Source organism: Populus alba, chromosome 8, assembly GCF_005239225.2.
Source record: "Populus alba chromosome 8, ASM523922v2, whole genome shotgun sequence".
NCBI lineage: Eukaryota > Viridiplantae > Streptophyta > Magnoliopsida > Malpighiales > Salicaceae > Populus > Populus alba.
In genome coordinates, this window is record NC_133291.1 from 14,515,396 (window position 1) to 14,533,052 (window position 17,657).

The 17,657-nt window shown below is 33.3% G+C and overlaps 2 protein-coding genes across 3 annotated transcripts; both read left to right on the forward strand.

Moving 5' to 3' along the window:
* The first annotated feature begins 4,963 nt into the window (after window positions 1-4,963).
* LOC118061102 (membrane protein PM19L) lies at window positions 4,964-6,576 on the forward strand. Its single transcript, XM_035074500.2, has 4 exons — window positions 4,964-5,274; window positions 5,385-5,604; window positions 5,767-5,812; window positions 6,204-6,576. Exons 1-4 carry the CDS (start codon window positions 5,148-5,150, stop codon window positions 6,273-6,275), a joined length of 465 nt encoding a protein of 154 aa, XP_034930391.1. The 5' UTR covers window positions 4,964-5,147; the 3' UTR covers window positions 6,276-6,576.
* A 3,071-nt stretch (window positions 6,577-9,647) lies between these two features.
* Window positions 9,648-17,554, forward strand: LOC118061100 (uncharacterized). 2 transcript variants are annotated; one of them, XM_035074496.2, is made up of 15 exons: window positions 9,648-10,025; window positions 10,133-10,201; window positions 11,468-11,549; window positions 12,284-12,387; window positions 12,736-12,862; window positions 13,023-13,117; window positions 13,245-13,368; window positions 14,211-14,291; window positions 14,887-14,985; window positions 15,449-15,607; window positions 15,715-15,775; window positions 15,883-15,950; window positions 16,312-16,356; window positions 16,532-16,708; window positions 16,781-17,554. In XM_035074496.2, exons 2-15 carry the CDS (start codon window positions 10,164-10,166, stop codon window positions 17,282-17,284), a joined length of 1,764 nt encoding a protein of 587 aa, XP_034930387.1. In that variant the 5' UTR covers window positions 9,648-10,025; window positions 10,133-10,163; the 3' UTR covers window positions 17,285-17,554. The 2 variants fall into 2 exon arrangements, with proteins under 2 accessions (XP_034930387.1, XP_034930388.1); XM_035074497.2 differs by adding an exon at window positions 10,920-10,976 and having other exon boundaries at window positions 9,649-10,201.
* The last annotated feature ends 103 nt before the right edge of the window (window positions 17,555-17,657 follow it).

Here is a 17,657-nt window from a genome sequence, read left to right on the forward strand (position 1 = left end):
TAACCATCTCCTCCTGGCTCTCCTCACTTATCAGTTCTTCATTGCCATTGTTAGCTAAAAAACTATTGTTGCCATCGTAACCTTCCAACATGAGTACTCGTGGCCCCTGTCATTTGTGTCCTGCAGTAAAACAATCATTACAATTAAAACATAAGTTTTGAGCTCGTCTCCGATGCATTTCATCCCAAGCAAGTCGCCGCATAGGAACAGTAAGGGCTGGTGGTGCTATTTGATTAGTAAGAGCAAGAGTTAATGGAGCTCGCATCAGATTGGCAGGTCTTACACCTCTTCTTTGTCTTATGAGTTAATCATCTTTCATGCGTGCTAAGCTGATGACTTCTTTTAAAGTCCTAGGCTTAAACATTCGTATACCATCGAAGATGTCCATTTTTAATCCACCCATAAATGTTCCTACCAACGCTCTTTGCATCCAGCCTCTTACTCAGTTGCCTAATCGTTCGAATTCCTTCTGGTAATCACGCAGAGATCCATGTTGTCTTATTCTTGAAAGGGCTTCATCAAAATCTTCGCATTCAGAATGTCCAAAGCAAGCCCAGAGTTTGTCCTTAAAATCTGCCCATGATATGACTCGTCCTTCATTCTGAAATGTCTTACGGGGCCACTGTAACCACTGGTTTGCCTCTCCTTCTAAGTGGTATAAAGCTAAAGAAACTTTATGAGCTTCAGGAGTATTTTGGAATTTAAAAAATTGGTTCACACGATTGAACCACTCTGTTGGATCATTGCCTGAAAATTAACCTTGTTGTTTTGGAACAAACCACCATTCGTCCCCCTTCATGACCTTCACATTGTTGGTTGCTATGGTTGAAAGGTTCCAAGTTAACGAGCATTACATTAGTGAGGCGGTTAATAGTTTCTTCTAAGTGATGAAGCCTGTTGACCATGCCTTGCTCTATACTATCTAACATATACTGCACTCCCCCAAGCCCAGCTTCTAGCTGTTCAATGCACTTTTTATTTGTTCCCATAACGAAGCTCTGATACCAATAATAGGTCCCAAGATAGATTTGTGAATGATAAATAATTCTCTTCTGGTGAGAATGTACCAATATTTATATATATCTTTTCTTGTTATTCATGACAGGTTCTTGGCTTGAATATATAAGCCCAACCATAACAAAATACTGAAATAATGGGAAAACAAATAGCAACAACTGAAATTCAAAATACATAAAAAATAATACATTAACTCTCCGCTGTAGAGGACTTATTCCACTTTTGCCATATAATGCTCAACTGCCACAACCCGTTCCCACGTTGCATGTAACATGCAACTGCTTCTTCATGTTTAATGTTTCCACGTTGCATGCTCCTTTTTTTTCCATGCAATGACTTCTTCAGTTTATCCCAAATATTTGGGATTTGGCCTACAATTACGTTGAGAACGTTGTGGCCTATCACTAAGTAAGGTGGGCTAATGCAAAATCTGCTAGAGGATAAAACGAAGCGGTGGTTGTTTGAGAGTTAGCTCCTCCTTCTTGCTCTCCAATTATCCAACCCAGTCACCACTGCCATTGCTAGGGAATGGTGGTTGGCAACGATGACATTTTATTTTGCCCTCTTGGGACCATTGGACAGGGGTCGAGTAGAGAGATGCACATGTTAAACTACCATTAGCCTAGAATTTTATGGTTGAGATTTAGGTCAGTGGCTATGCTATTTTGTGGCCACAATTTAACCCCTATTTTATAAGATGCAAAGATGCAATCTAGGTCATTGGGTGATGTCAATTTAATTTATTTTTTAATAGGTCAATTTCATTTATTTTTTAAAGTAAAAATGATGTCGTCTCATGGTTTTTAAAACATGAAACAATGTTATTTTAGTAAAAAAAAAAAAAATAACCTAGTTCAAAATAAAACACAGTCAAGACTAGGCTCTGGATTGGTTAGTCATCAAGTTGATTTATTTAGTCAAACAGAGTTTTATATATATATATATAAAACAATCTTAAATTTGTCACTTTGCCATAAGGAACGCTTATTGCTTATTAATTCACAATATTTAAAAGGCATGGAAAACATATTATTCTTCAAGTCATTGGAGACACACACTCGTAGGTATTATGGATTCAATATATTCATGAGTTTTTTTTTTTTTTTTAATTATCCTTTTAAGGACCTAATTGAAAACTAATTTAGCTAAAATTATTAAAGAATGAAAAAATTAAAAGATAAAGGACCAAAGTGAAAAACATGGAGGAGATGAGTGGCTTTAAAAACTTTTTGGAAAAATATTCAATTTAATCCTCATGCTTTCCAAATTATAAAAATTGGATCCCTCCAACTTTTAAAAATTTTAAAAAAATCAATTTTGGTCCAAAACTTCATTTTCTTTATTTTCTAGTTCCTAATTCGAGAGTGAAAAGAGAAATTCGCTAGGTTCCAACAGTAGATAGAGTAAATCATCATTGACATTGATTTCGGTCACCAAGACAGTTAATCTTGGTTTCTACGGGTTTTATTTGGTGAGCGAGTTTTTAATTTCACCTTCAAATTGTCTAAAAAAATAAATTTTAGCTCAAGAAGATTTTTGTTTTTAAGGTCATGAATGAGTTTATCAAGGTATTTAGAATATTTTTTAAGTATTTTTAGTCAAATATGAGTTAAAAATGGGTTTTTTCAGGGAAAAAAAAAAACACTCCCCTCAATTTTTTGGCTATCATTTTGGTCAAAATAGATAGGGTGAATTAATGATAGGTCATTCGTTCCTTAAAAAAAAAAAAATTAAGTCAACCTACATGTGTGGGCTTGAGCTTTTTAAAGCCCAAGCACGTTGGGCCACCTAGGCTAGTCTCACGTGCTTGAATCTTTTTTGGGTCCATTGATATTTTTTTGTGTGTTTTTAGTATTTTTCCTTTAATTTTTTGTTTTTTTATTGAATTTTTTGTTGGTTTTTTTTTAAAAAAAAAATAACAAAGTTTTAACAAGTTTTATGATGTTTTTAATATAATATTATCTAATTTAGTGTGTGGCTTTTAAAAACAAATCCATAATTTAATGTATTTTTACCCTTAATTTGTTTTTTTTTTAAATCATTTCATTGTTTGTTTGTTTTTTGAAGGTTTTTTTTTTTAATTTGACTTTAAAAAATCTCTTTGTTATCAAACTTAAAAAAATTAGAGCTATTTTTTTATTTTAGTCCCACAAATCACTCATATTTCTTTGTTATAACCTTGATATATCCATCAGGAAAACACACACTTTAAGCCGTTGAAAAACAAGTAATTGTGCTTTTTTGTCTATGGGAAAGTTGGTTTTGGGTTTTGCGAGCCTTGACCCAACATAAACCAACTCCATATTTTTACAATGACAAAACAAAGTTGTATCTATTCTAACCTTGATGGTGTCCTTTGTCTTCTCCTTCACATCCATAACTGTGTTGAAAATATTATCAAACATGTTTTTTTATATGTGCATGACATCAAGGTTATAATGGAGGAGATTGGTCTTCCAATAAAAAAAACTCCTAGAAAATACTTCACTTTACTCAATTAGAGGTCAAACCAAACAAAATCAAGAAGCTTATGCTTATTGGATTGAAAGTCAAATACAATGTCACCATCTTCTAACACCATGTCATATAATTTTTCACCTGAAAGAAGCAGCGGTGCAACATCCCTTTCAACTCTACCAACGAAGAAGTCCTTTCTGTTCTTTCTTAACTTCTGATCCACTGTTCTTTCTGAACTTATGATCCGCTGGCAAGAACCATGAGTGACAGAAAGGAAATTTCTTAAGCTAAAAAATCATTGATAGTCCATATTAAAGTTGTCTTCATTAGAAAATTATGTTTCCTCGATAAATCATAAGTCAAAATCCTAGATGACCATAACTGCTTCAACTCATCAATCAACGGTCGAGAAGAGTTTATAACGAGAATGCCAACATGTTTTGTAATTAATTAGCTCTGCATTTTCAAGGTAATACAATATGCACAAGTTTGGACACGTGTCAATTTTCTGATATTCTATTTTAAAGTACTTTTAATTAATTATCAATTATCTACATAAATTTAAATTTCTACAAATTTACCAAAAATTTTAACTCGACAATAAAATTGATAAAATATAAAATAGACCTTTTAAATAAGCTATTATTTATTTCATCACAAAACACCTAAATAAAAAATTCAACATAAATTTCATCAATTTACAAACAAATATAATTTTACAAAATCTAAAACAAACCCTAACATGTACAAATCATAAATCCATACAACAAATTTGTATGAGAAAAAACTATAAAACAAGTAAACAACTAAATGAAATAAATACACTACAAAAATATACAAAAAAAATTAAACATTTTAAAATTGAGTTCAAATAAAAAAAAAAGGGGGGTAGATTTGGTTACTTAAAGTGAAAAATCGTCAATAAAATTTGAATCAAAACATGAATATTGACAAACTGAATGTTGTGATGGTCGAATGTCGGCATATTTACGTACTTACTTTACCATCGGGTTAGTTTTGTTAGTGATGTTGCCTGTAAAAGTTACACGTCATCATATTGTTTGGCTTTTTTTTTTCATTCTTTATTTTCCCATTACAATTCCCTTGATATATATTGAGGGAATTTCTTTCTCAATACTTCCTGATGGATATATAGATAAAAAATTCTATCAGTAAAGATTATCAGGAAAAAATTTATTAGTTTTTGGTTTATAATATAATTAATTTTCTAGTAATGGAAGGAGAGATAAAAAAGTGCAAGTGAACGCAGCTAATTAACAGCTGGTGGTTTTAATTTCAGAAGGTAGATACAGGATTCCATGAAACTTTATTCCTTGTTTATCTGCTGATAAGGAAAAGTATATTATTCCAAGCAAAAGCAAAGCCCTGCAGTAAGCAGACCGACAAGCCCCGCTTCAAGACTCAGGTTGATTCCTTCCCCTTCAATGAGGCAAGCCCATGGAGAGGACTAGTTAGGGTTAGGAATTGAAGGCATTTTTCTTCAAAATCAAGACAACGCCATTTCATAATGAAAGTAAAGAAAGACATCAATCTGGCAGGACCCAACGGTTGTTTATTAAAAATTTTGGATAGGCAATGATAATCTCCTTGCACATGTAATATAAACTGATCTCTTCTTAGCGTCACAAGGGTGACAGATTTTCCATCAGGCCATGGCTTCCGGAGCAAGCAAACCCACTGCCTTCATGCTCTTAATCCTTAATATGGGGCTGTATTTTTTCATGATAATAATCAGTTCATGGATTATAAATCATGGAATTGTAAGATCTCGTGAATCAGGTGAATCGGATTCCTTGCAGACATATATATGTTCACTCTCAAGGATTGAGTTTTTCAAGCAATTACTTACTTATGCATGCATGCTTTACCATGTGTGAATGTATATGCAGCGGCTATTTTGACAATTCCAGCTCGCATCTTTCCAATATACTTCCCAATGGGAAATTTGGCAACAGGTTTCTTCGTCATTCTCTCCCTTCTTGCTGGCGTTGTGGGCTTCACCTCCTCTGTTACTGGACTCTATAATCTTTTTCTCTGGAATGCTCCAAGCATACACGCAACATATGCGTCTTCTCTTGCATCCTTGTCACTCACCCTTCTAGCCATGGGGTTGGTGCTTACGCTCTCTCTCTAGCTCTCTCTCTGTCCTTACTTAGAATCTTCCTTCTCTTTTTCTTTTTTTTTTACTTTCAAACTCATATCCTATTTCAATTATTTCATGTTGGTGTATATATGCAAACTTACCAAGTCTTTTCTCAATGTGCATTGTAGATTCGCATGCAAAGAGATCAACATAGGCTGGACAGATTCAGTCTTGGTATGTTCATTGTTCTTTTTCCTTCTTATGTGCGTGTATTACAAGCAATGGGGTATCTGTCAATCCCTCGGAGCCCCCATAACTAGTCCTCCATAACTTGGATTGGCTGCGCTAGATCACACCAATCCTTTGATCGACGAGAGCCCATCATCCCTGATGGTTCACAGAAACTATTTATACAAACTTTTCAAAAGTGGAAATTGAACTCTAAACCTACTCATATCTTATTTCAAATCCCTTATCATTTATGCTAGTTTACTTTCATTCTTCTATGATCTAAAAAGGCCAAAGAAAAAACAGTGCATTAATTTTTCATATCAAGTGATTAACCAGTTTCGAGGGAAAGTATTTCTGACAGTGCATGGTACTGGATGTTAATGTTGATGAACAGCGTACTCTAGAAGTGGTGACAATAATTGTGAGTGGAACTCAATTATTGTGCACTGTTGCTATCCATGTTTGAGTTGTAGATATGGTCGCACGACAGAAGAGCCTGGAAGCAAGAGTTTGATTCAGCCTTCAATTTGATGCCTGGCAACTTAGTTCTGTAAACACAAATATATGTTGTAATAAAATTAATTTGTATTGATCATTGAGTAGGTTACGTTTGTCTAAGTGTTTCAAATTGTATTTAGCTTGAAAAACATTAAGAAAAAATAATGTTTTTTCAAGTAAAACACAGCTTGAAACACTATATTACCATGTAGATAAATGAGTCTAGATCATGTTTTTGTTTTTTTATTATGAGAATTTGTATATGAGTATATTTTTTTTTTTCAAAGTTGTAAACATATTAGATTAGTGAGTAATAATATATATTTAGTTTATTATAATAAGAGTATTTAAAACATTAAAAAAGAATGTTAAAAAAAAAAGTATAGAATGCATATAATTCTAAATCTACAAGTCACACATGCTTTTAAAATAAATATAATAAAATAATATCAGCATACATTTTAAACATTTATTCAAACTTATAATTGATATAAAATTAAAGTCATACTAATAATAAAAATAACTATATTTAAATTAAAATAAAAAAGATTAGTTACTTATTGAAGTATTTTAAAGTAATTAATGAAATTTTTGTTGTTGTTAATAAAGGATCGGAACTTTTGTCCTTAAAGCTTTATTACTTGTCACTTGTGCAACGGATGATTGCAATATGTTTCTCAAATTCCAACAATACTATTTTAATTTAAATACACTTCTAAATAAGGTATTTGAACTAAAAATTATATAATTTAAATATCTCTCAATTAAATGAACCTAACTCTAAATTTGAAAGGAAAACAAAAACACAAAAAGAGAATAAAACATAAAAATATAAGGTGAGGAAGAGAGTCTAAAAATTTAAAAAACATTGTCCAAAATTCTTCATTCACCTCCTTTTTTATAATGTATTTTGGAAGTTAAGAAGTTAAAGAAGTAATTTTGATAATGATTAGAATTAATTCACACATTGTCAACATTTGGTTAACCACTATATATATATATATATATAAAAAAAAAAAAGAATTAGATTTGAACATAAAAATCATAAATTTAAAATTTTTCAAGATGAAAAATTATTCAGATTTATTAAAAATGCTTATGGAAGAGAATACTAAAACTCATGCACTAAATTAGACAAACAATGAGTTAGAAGAAATAATTCTTCATAGACCATGCCTAAGTCCAAATTTAGTTAGCAAAAAATAATTTTTTGTAACCCAAAATATTAATTTACAATAAACCTAAACTTAGGTTGTAGCCTGGCCCAAAACCCAAGCATGATGATATTGAAAGAAGCCTCATGGGCCACTAGAGCAACGCCTTAGAAATGCAAACCAAATAAAATAAAATGAAGTGAGCATTTGTCTATATTCAATCAACCAATTCTATGTAATTCAAGAATTAAAAAACAATAACAAATAAAAAGACATGAAATAACTCAATCAAATAAAAAAAAATGAAGGATAAAACAAGGATGTAGAAAGTCAATAAAAAAAAAAAACTTAATCTCCAATTAAATAAATATTAAATGATGAAATTGAAAAAATATTAGATTAAAAAATGATAAAACAAAACCAAAGAAATCTCGGGCTAATCTCCTAAAGCCGGGTTAAATTTTCAAACTTGCAACCTGTAAAATTCTAAATATAACTTAATTAAGAAGCTCAAATCCAAAACAATTTAAGGTTGAATAATTAAATTAGGTAAAAGAAATACCAATCTACAAAATTTTGCTAAGGAAAAAAAAAAAAACAACCACCAAATGAATGAGGATAAAATCTAATAGAAAAAAATAGAGGGTGAAATCATAAAAAAATCAATTTAAAAAATTATTTCTGATTACATAATTAGAAATTAAAAGAATGAAGACAAGTTTCACAAAGAAAAAAATTAAATGAGGATGAAATCAAAACAAAATTTTAATTTTATAAATTATTTCAAATAAAACAAATAATAACAAAAAAAAATGAACTAAATAAAAAAGAAAGAGAAGTTGAGGAGATGATTTAAGAAATTAGAGGCAGCTTACAAACATCAAGGAAAAGAGAGAAAAAATGGTTATCAACGTCAAAATAGAGTTCTTTTTTGTGCACGTGTTCTTGAGTTATGAAGGAAATGCTAAGACAAATTAGACAGCGTCTTGAAATGGTGTTTTTGACCATTAAAATTAGCTATATTCATTGTTCAAAGATAACAAAGCGGCTGACGCATGTATTTTTTTAAAATAATTTTCATTCACCTCTGATTTGAAAAATTAGAGATAGGGTATAAATATCAAGAAAGAGAAAAAAAAAAATGGTTGTTAATGTCATTCAAGAGTTTCTTTTGGTGCATGCGTTGCTAGGTCATAGAAGAAATGCTGGGATGAATTGGATTTCGTCCCAAAACAATGTTTTTAGCCACTAAAATTAGCCACACACTTCAACCAAAAATAATAGAGCCACTGATGCCCATCACACATTAATATATTTTTTAATATACTTTTTATATTTTAAAATATCAAGTAATTCTATCCTAATCCAATAATAACGAAAAAACCAGCAACCTAATGTCATTAACACCCTCTTACCCAAGGTATAAAAACATGAACTTCAAGGATAATTAAGTTTTTTATTATACTTATCTAAATGAAAAGACAAACACACCCCTCATTGTTGGGTAAAGTTTTTTATTATTATTATAAGGGTAAGCAGGTGACTCTACTGTGTATTTTAACATGAAAATACAAAAATAACCCTATATGACAGCCTAAAATTTCTTACTTTTAAGGATATTAATGTTATTTTACTTTTACTGTGCAATTCTATCAATTTTAAAATGCCAAAATAATTCTATCAATAAGGTATTTTTCTTTAAAGGACAAGACAGTAAAAATATTGTTCCCATCCACATCCAGAGTGCAATAAATCGGGTGAACTGTATTCTTACCACCCGTTCCATTTTTTCTTAACGTCTTCCTGCAAGAATAGATAACAGCTCCATGCTCGCTCGATTAAATTCCATTTGTGCTTGATATTTCTTTGTTTTCTTATATTTTATTTTCATTTACAAACTCATTCTTATTTAAAAGCTTATTGGTCCTTCTAGTTTATAAAAATCATAATTTAGTCCTCATGATGAAAACATTTCTGCAGTTAGGTCTACATGTTTATCTTAATTGTATAATGGTTCCTTATATAGTTTTTTCTTTTAATATTACTTTCACTATAATAAGTCAATATTATAATTGTAATTATCTATTACATTCAACTACGTCAGCTTGGTGTAGTCATTTCTATAAGCGCTGGCTGATCGTTTTAACTGTGTTTTGAAAAAAAAAAAAAAAACTCCATGCTCCTCCATATAGATGGAAGTCCCACTTTTTAAATTCACACACGCATGGAGAGAAGTGCCAGGTACAGAGAGAGACATCAGGCACGGGTTGCAGAAGCCAAACAAGACAAAGAAGACAAATAAAAAGCACAAAACAATGTTTTTGTTTCTTATGGAGAGGGAAAACAGAACAGGACAGTAAAGGACAGAACAGAAACAGAACAACAACTACACCAGAATCCGAATAGAAGAATCAAAACAAAACAACTTACAACAACAACAACCAAAGCCCTCTTCCTCCTTCCTCCCTTCCTTCTCTTTTCTTTGTTTTTTGTCTGTTAGAAACAAAGAATAAATCATCTATCTTCTGATACACACTCAGCACAGAAAATATATACACAGACTGGTCCGTCTTCCCCCTGTTCTCTTCTTGTTGCTTTCTGTCTCCTTTCTTTCTTTGTTATCAAATTTTATTTTGTATTACAAAAAAGTTTTGAACATTATTATTTATAGTCACGAGAGAAACCAAGAGAAGAGAGATCGAATGGAGCAACTTGTTAATTTTATTATACGGCCACCCAGGTAATAAATTTCTCTTCTTTCCTTCAAATTTGGTTATTTCCCATCTGGATTTTGGTTTGTTTAGTTGATTAGAAATTTTGAAGGGAAAAGTTTTCGTTTTGAATCCTGGTCGGTTTTTGCTATCCGGGTTTGAATGAAAATCGGAAACCCTTTTCTCAAAAGTTCTTAATTTTGATTTTTTTTTGTCCAGTCATGAAGATAACAGACACCATGAGATTCAAATTTGATTTTACTTTTATCGGTTTGCTTGGCAACCAAAAGGGCTTTTGATTTTGATTTATTATTGCGATTCAAATGATATAGCTTCGACTCTTTACTTTGTGTGGTTTGTTCAGAATCCAAGATCTTTCTTTCTGTGCTGATTTCTGTTTTTTCTGTACGGACGTGGTCTTCTTGTGTTTAAATCCTCTTTATTGATTAGTCAATTTTGATCGTTAGATTCCAAGCTATGTATTGTATCAGGTAGTTTTTCATTTTTGTAAATGAAATCATATTATGGTGCATAGCAGATAGTATATATTGGTACTTTTTTTCATATTCTTTTGAAAGTCAAATGTGTTGAATTTCAGTAGTTATTTTGATACGGTTGGCATGTGAGGATCAGAACCTTTTAGTTCTTTTGCTTTTGTTTACATAGTTTTTCCACTTTTGCGTATTTCACGTGATACTGAAAATATAGACAGCAAAGTGAACTTTCTGGGGGTTATTAAATTGGCAGTTGACTTGGAAACAATTGATGCTAGATGCTGAACAATTTCGATGAGAATCGAATAAAGTTCCTAAATTCACAGACACTGAACTATTTATTGCTTGAATGTCTATTCAAAGTCAACCATCCATTATTAAGTTCAGTCATCATAGACATCTTGTAGATCCGATGCATCCTCTTATTAGCTGAGGCTTGTTTGATAGCAAATTTCTCCCGGAAATGTAGGCTCCACACATGTTTTTATTTGCATTATTCAATAATTGATTCTCCAGAAGAAGCAAAAGGAAAAAAAAAAAGGTTTCGTTGGACTCTTTAAGAACAAGAAGGCATTAATTGATGTTGCATGCTTTAGTGTGATGCATTTATGCACTGCACTTTTTATCTGGCATTAAGCTGAATTGAAAACATCTAGACTTTATTGCTATACACCAGTTATCTAAGCTCAATGGGATGCATTCCAAGGAAATTACAATTTTTTATGACTGGATACCTGTCAACGTATTGGCCCATTTCTTTGTTTCTAGTTTTTCATGATTCTGTCCATTTTTGTTCTGTAGAGCTGAATACAACCCAAAACATGATTTGTTGGATCAAGAGTTCATGCTGAAAGGAAAATGGTACCAAAGAAAGGACGTGGAGGTAAGTGCCAAAATGGGTGGACTATTCAATTTTTATGTTTGATTATATTTTCTTTGATTTTTATGTCTTCCTCTCCTTATAGACAGGTGACTGATGAACTTGCTAAATACCTCTGACATGTTGACATCTTCTCTTGACATCAGCTTGATTTATATTAAAAACAGTTCAGTAAACAAGTACCCCTAGCAATTTCACACAACTTGTCAAGCCTAGTGTAGATTTGCTGAAGCTATCATTAATATTTTTGAAACTTTGATACTTTGTAACTTGTCATCCATGTTACAAATTTTAGGTGCTGTAATTTTTGTAAATTGAAGGTCCTGGAATATCCCCATATAGCATAATTATTTGCTGAGTTAGATCAACCAATCATTTTCCTTACACTTTCTTACTGTTATCATGGAATGGAACTGGGCAATACAGCTGCGACCTAGCCATGGTCCATGCACCCAACTATTCATGGACACTTGCACATTTTACCTGCACAAGAGACTCATACAGAACTGCATTTCTACACAAGTACTATCCATTAAAAATATTTGATCCTTCCTTTCCCGTGGTTGTCCCATTGAAAACATGACTTTATAATTGTAAAAGAGGAGTAAAGAATTATCAACTATATGCAGCTTTTGCTAGTAAATGAATGATATCTTCTTTATTTATGCCTGCTCGGAAACTTGAAACATTTGAATTGTTCATTGGCTTATGTTTAAGGTGTTTTCAATGTTTTGCAGGTTCAAAATAGTAGGGGAGATGTTCTTCAATGTAGTCATTACATGCCCATTGTTAATCCCCAAGAAAAGCCTCTGCCCTGTGTAATATACTGTCATGGAAACAGGTAACTGGTTTAATCATGGTTTACTATAATGTAGATTGTTGTATGTGGCAACTTATAGATGGAGTCTTCTAGTGTTCTTGTAGAAACTAAAAATTTTGGATGGTGAAGAATGAAAATACTGATCAAATTAAAAAGAGAATTTTGTATAGTCATCAAGCATAAGTTCTTTCTCTATCTTGGTGCTAAATATTACCTTCTGTTTACCCTTGTTAAAATGGAGCAGAGGAAGTGTGAGTGATTGGCAGTTCTATTAAAAATCAACTTAATTAAGATTTTGTATATATTTCTTCAACTTTTGTTTCACAAAACTGATTGTTACTAATTGGCAGTGTATCTTTGCTTTTGCAGTGGGTGCAGGGTTGATGCTAGTGAAGCTGCTATTGTATTGTTGCCTTCAAACATCACAGTTCTCACTCTCGATTTCTCAGGATCTGGAATTTCTGGAGGAGATTATGTCACTCTAGGATGGAATGAAGTAAGTTGTGGGCATCATATATCTTATGCATTGATTGTTAAAATGTTTGTTAATCTCCTAGAAATTGTTTAGACACCACCTGGTTATTTATTTTTATATTGGCAATTGTTGCTCTTCAATGTCGAAAGTCACCATCAGACATTCTTTGGTTGTTTTCTAGAAAGATGATCTCATGGCTGTCGTTGATTATTTGCGGCAAGATGGAAATGTCTCTTTGATTGGCTTATGGGGCCGTTCAATGGGTGCTGTCGCTAGGTTCTGTTCATTCACTACTATACATCTTTTTTCTTGTTGTGTCATTAGTCTTGGTTTATGGTCATGTGGATCTGTTGCAGTGTAAGGCACTTCTATTTACTTATCTACCATTGATGATGTCTCACAGCCTGATGTACGGAGCTGGGGATCCCTCAATTGCAGGAATGGTTCTTGACAGTCCCTTTTCTGATTTGGTTGACCTGATGATGGAACTTGTGGGTACCTACAAATTTCCTTTACCCAAGTTCACTGTAAGTCACCATTTAGTCACATTACGAGAATTACATTCTTCATTGATTCACAGCCTTAGTGTATTCTCTGTGATGATTTACAATAACAGGAAATAAATGAACTTGCAAGCATGTTTATTATGACAGTTCATTACTTCTTTACAAAATCTTCCTGCAATTTTAATAATTGGAAACTGCATTAGTGACATTTTCCTTGCAATCACCACTGCTGACTGAAGCAAGTTTTGCAGAAATTTTATGTACATAGAGAGCCTCTTTCATTAGATGATCTCCAGAGAAGTCTTTGCCCCTGATTTTATTACTGTGATATATTTGTGCTTTACTTTACTTTTCATTTCTTTTTTGCTTTTCATGGAATTTGGATGGCTAATTAGAAACAACTCTTGTACCCTGTAATTATTTCATCATCTTGCTCTTACTAAAATTTAATTTTACTTGTGCCTAAATGATGGTGGTAATTATTTTAACATTAAAATTGGCCGTCTAGCAACTTTTGTGTGTGGCCATGTTTAATGTTTCTGGTATTCTGCATTGCCCATCATGGAGCTTAACTTTTATATTCATTACACACCCACTCTTTGTTGTGTCAATGTTTTAGTAGGTCAGTTTTGTCATTAAGTAACACCTTTCATTGTCTAATGAAGGATTTTTTACCCATCTTTGTTTTTTCCCTAATCACATCCATCAGGCTCTTTAAACCATTTACATGTATTATAATTTACTGTCTGAACTATGCGCATGTATTAATAATTGATGCAATGATGAGTGCAAAAATATTCTTCTAGGATTTTCTAGTCTTGTCTGTGTTGTCTCAATGTGTTTATTTTTGTTGCTTGTTCTAGGTGAAATTTGCTATCCAATACATGCGAAAAGCTATCCAGAAAAAGGCAAAGTTTGACATAATGGACCTGAACACCATTAAGGTTCTCTCCCTCCTGCAACTTGTACTTCTTTATTGGGTGTTGCAAGTTGAAGCTTCTGGATGATAACTAGAACTCAATTATAACTTTGTTCATGTTCATACGAGTCCCATCTGAGACATCTGTCTTATCCTTTCGTATTTTATTTTAATGTATTCATGGTACGGGATAGCCACTTGGTCAAAATGGAAAGGGAAGACATGATTTAGAGTAAACAATAATCACCAAGTCATTTAATTGAAATTTTAGTCACTATTGGACGCGCTAGTGTGTGACTATCCACTTTATTTTTAATTTTTACCTGTCCAACTTTACTGAGTTTATGGTGGGAAAGCTTCATCAATGTGATGATAGTTGTAGGTTGGTTTGGAGAAGTTACCAAACTATAAAAATTCTGGTGGAATTTTTTACTAAAGAAATGTTAAAGAAGTAGCAAACAATTTTTTTAGTGAATGAAAAAGTTGAATGGCCGTTCCCTCAACTGCTTTTTGTATCCAAAATTCCTATTTTCATTCCCCACTTCAATGTGCAGATTCTAATTTTATCATCTTACCTGTTATTGAAGAATATAATTCCTTTATTCATCTTTGTATCACAGGTGGCAAAATCATGCTTTGTTCCGGTTTTATTTGGACATGCCATTGATGATGATTTCATATGCCCTTATCACTCAGATCGAATATTCGAAGCTTACATGGTAAGTTCCTTCCATTTAGTGGCAAACATTCAAAAGTAATTGTGCTCAATTGTAGATAGAAATTTACTTTTCTTAAAGTTTGCTCTAATGCTTGGCATTTTGTTAGGTTTGTAATCACGGGAAATTGAAATTCTTTAGTGTTAATAAATGATAGATGAAATCTGTTCTAGTCTGGTCGAATTTACTCCAATCTCTAGCCTGAGGTCAATTGGGAAGCCACCCTGGACACAGTTGGTCAACGGCTAAATATTGAATATATGCTGTGTTTTTTCAAAGTTTCTTGTTTGAGGAATAATTCCCAAAGATCTATTACGTTGATTTTAATTAAAATCTCATCAAATGAGAGGTGTGTGCTGCTCATTTTTGTTGATTGAAACTCTTGCATTTGGTTTAATAATTTCTGTTGCCTGGATTGTATATATAATACTCTGTGAGCTTGATTTTTAATGTGCAAATTTTGCAGGGAGACAAGAACATTATCAAGTTTGAGGGAGATCACAACTCTCCACGCCCCCAATTTTATTTTGATTCATTAAATATCTTTTTCCACAATGTCTTACAACCACCCGAGGATGAGGTGGGGGGGACATACTTTGAAATGGTGCATGATAACTTTGGTAAGGTAAATTAAATCGCATAGATCTTGTTGTAGGGCATGATATTATTGGAAGCACTACATTTCATTTCTACTATCCTGTTTTGCCAACTGTTGGTTGTTTGTACCTTCAGGATAGTTGGAGATCGTTGCATGAAGTAGGCTGTGATCCAGAATCGCCAGTTGTATCAAAAGGTGTGACTGATTTACCTTATACTTATTGTCATCTCAAAGATGATTTCTGTCAAAGCTTTATTTGCCTGTTTTTTTTCGTTGTCCTATCTGTTTGTTATTTGTTGTAGTTCCATCATCAAGCAGCACAGCAGATGCCATTAAACAAGTTCGGTCCAAACCTGTGAGTTGGATAGAGGTCAGTGATTATATGCTGTATTCTTTGCTTGAAATGTTAAAAAAATTCTTAGTGTAGAGGTCAAAGGCATGTATGATCCACCGTATGTTTGATTAACTGCTCCATAGTGTAACGATTGTCCTGTTTGATGGGTATCAGATTTGAGTGCTTAGTTTTCTTATGATCCTCTTCTTTCCTCTCTCCATGCGCTCCTGCAGAAGGGGGGAAGGACAAAAAACTAATGAAACGCACACATGTAATGCTGGCTGCACTGCATGGGGATAATTTTGTGCGTGGGATTAGTTTAATTTCACTAAACTAGGAAGGAGGAGCGGTTGCCTCTTTTGTCTGCATTATGTTGAACTTTATACATTCTGTTCAGGTTCCTTTGGATATTCAACATAAAGACAATCAATCTGGAGTTGAGGTATCCTCTTGCCCTTTGCAACAGATGGTGCTAGTGACAGATTAGCACATTGGTCAGCTGGTTCGCTCTATGAATCATATGACCTGAGCTGTGTTCCCTTTACCTTTTCCCTTTCCCTTTCCTAGAGACTGAGGTTCATTTTTTTTACCACTAACACTAGCATGCTTTGCTGCAGCATGAAGAAATTGGTGAGTATCATTTGCCATCATCATCCAAAATGATTACCTTTGAATTATCCAACGGTCATCCTCATGGCCCACCTGTTCCAACAACAATGGATGATGATCAATATGTAGAATACCAGCTGGATGACTTGGCAGGTTTTCCCTGTGATATGGAGGAGGAAGAAAGGGTGAGTCTTGAACATTTTATATGCAAAATGATGTTCATCTACTTGAACCTTGTCTTGCTCTGCATATTTCAGATGTTCATGGAAGCAGTAAATGAGTCATTAAAGGACTTGGAGCTGCGACACCCCAATGCAGAGGAACAACTGGCCAGTGTCAGTCTTGCTTCTGTTAAATCCTCACAAAAAGATAACCCGGATGCATATTCAATTGGAGAACTCGGCAATCCTTTGAAGACACTACCAACTCCCACTTCAGTAAAGCATCATGTGCCCGTAAAGACAGAATCTGCTTCCTCGTCCGCTGTCAATCACCAAAATTTAGCAACTTTAGATCCTTCTCCCGAAACAAGTGCATCATCTGTGGTAACTCCATTTGACAATCCACCATCCATAATGGAATCAGAAAGCATAACTACCTCTTCTAGCAGTGAAACTGCAGGAAGCCTCCACGGCTCTACAGATACTGACTTGTCAGGTAATACAAAAGCTACATTGACTGTAGAACGGAATCCAGCAAACCACATTATGGATGGTTTGCTGCGTCGCTGGGATTTCAACTTGTTCCGAAATGGTCGATGAAAACCAAATGATATTTTATGTTTCAAGAATGCCATGATCAATTGTTTTTGTAATTAAGATAAGTGTTACGATTCAGTGCTGTACAACAGGCAAAAACAGAAGGAAGAAAATAGATTCGATGTCTTAAAGTTGATTGTGTTGCTTTTACATGATTACCAAATTGCTGTATACAGTCACTTGATAGGAGGCTGGTAATGATTCTTTCTACTTTCGATCAGGAGGGATACACACCTGTTAATATCATTTTTATTTCTCTTTGTTTTGATGTTTTGGTAGCGAGATGAAATCATTTGAACAACTATCAGATCTGGTAGGTGATTTACTGAAACTGAAATGTTGTTCCGCATTCCTCCTGTTCTTGGCTAGGCCCTTG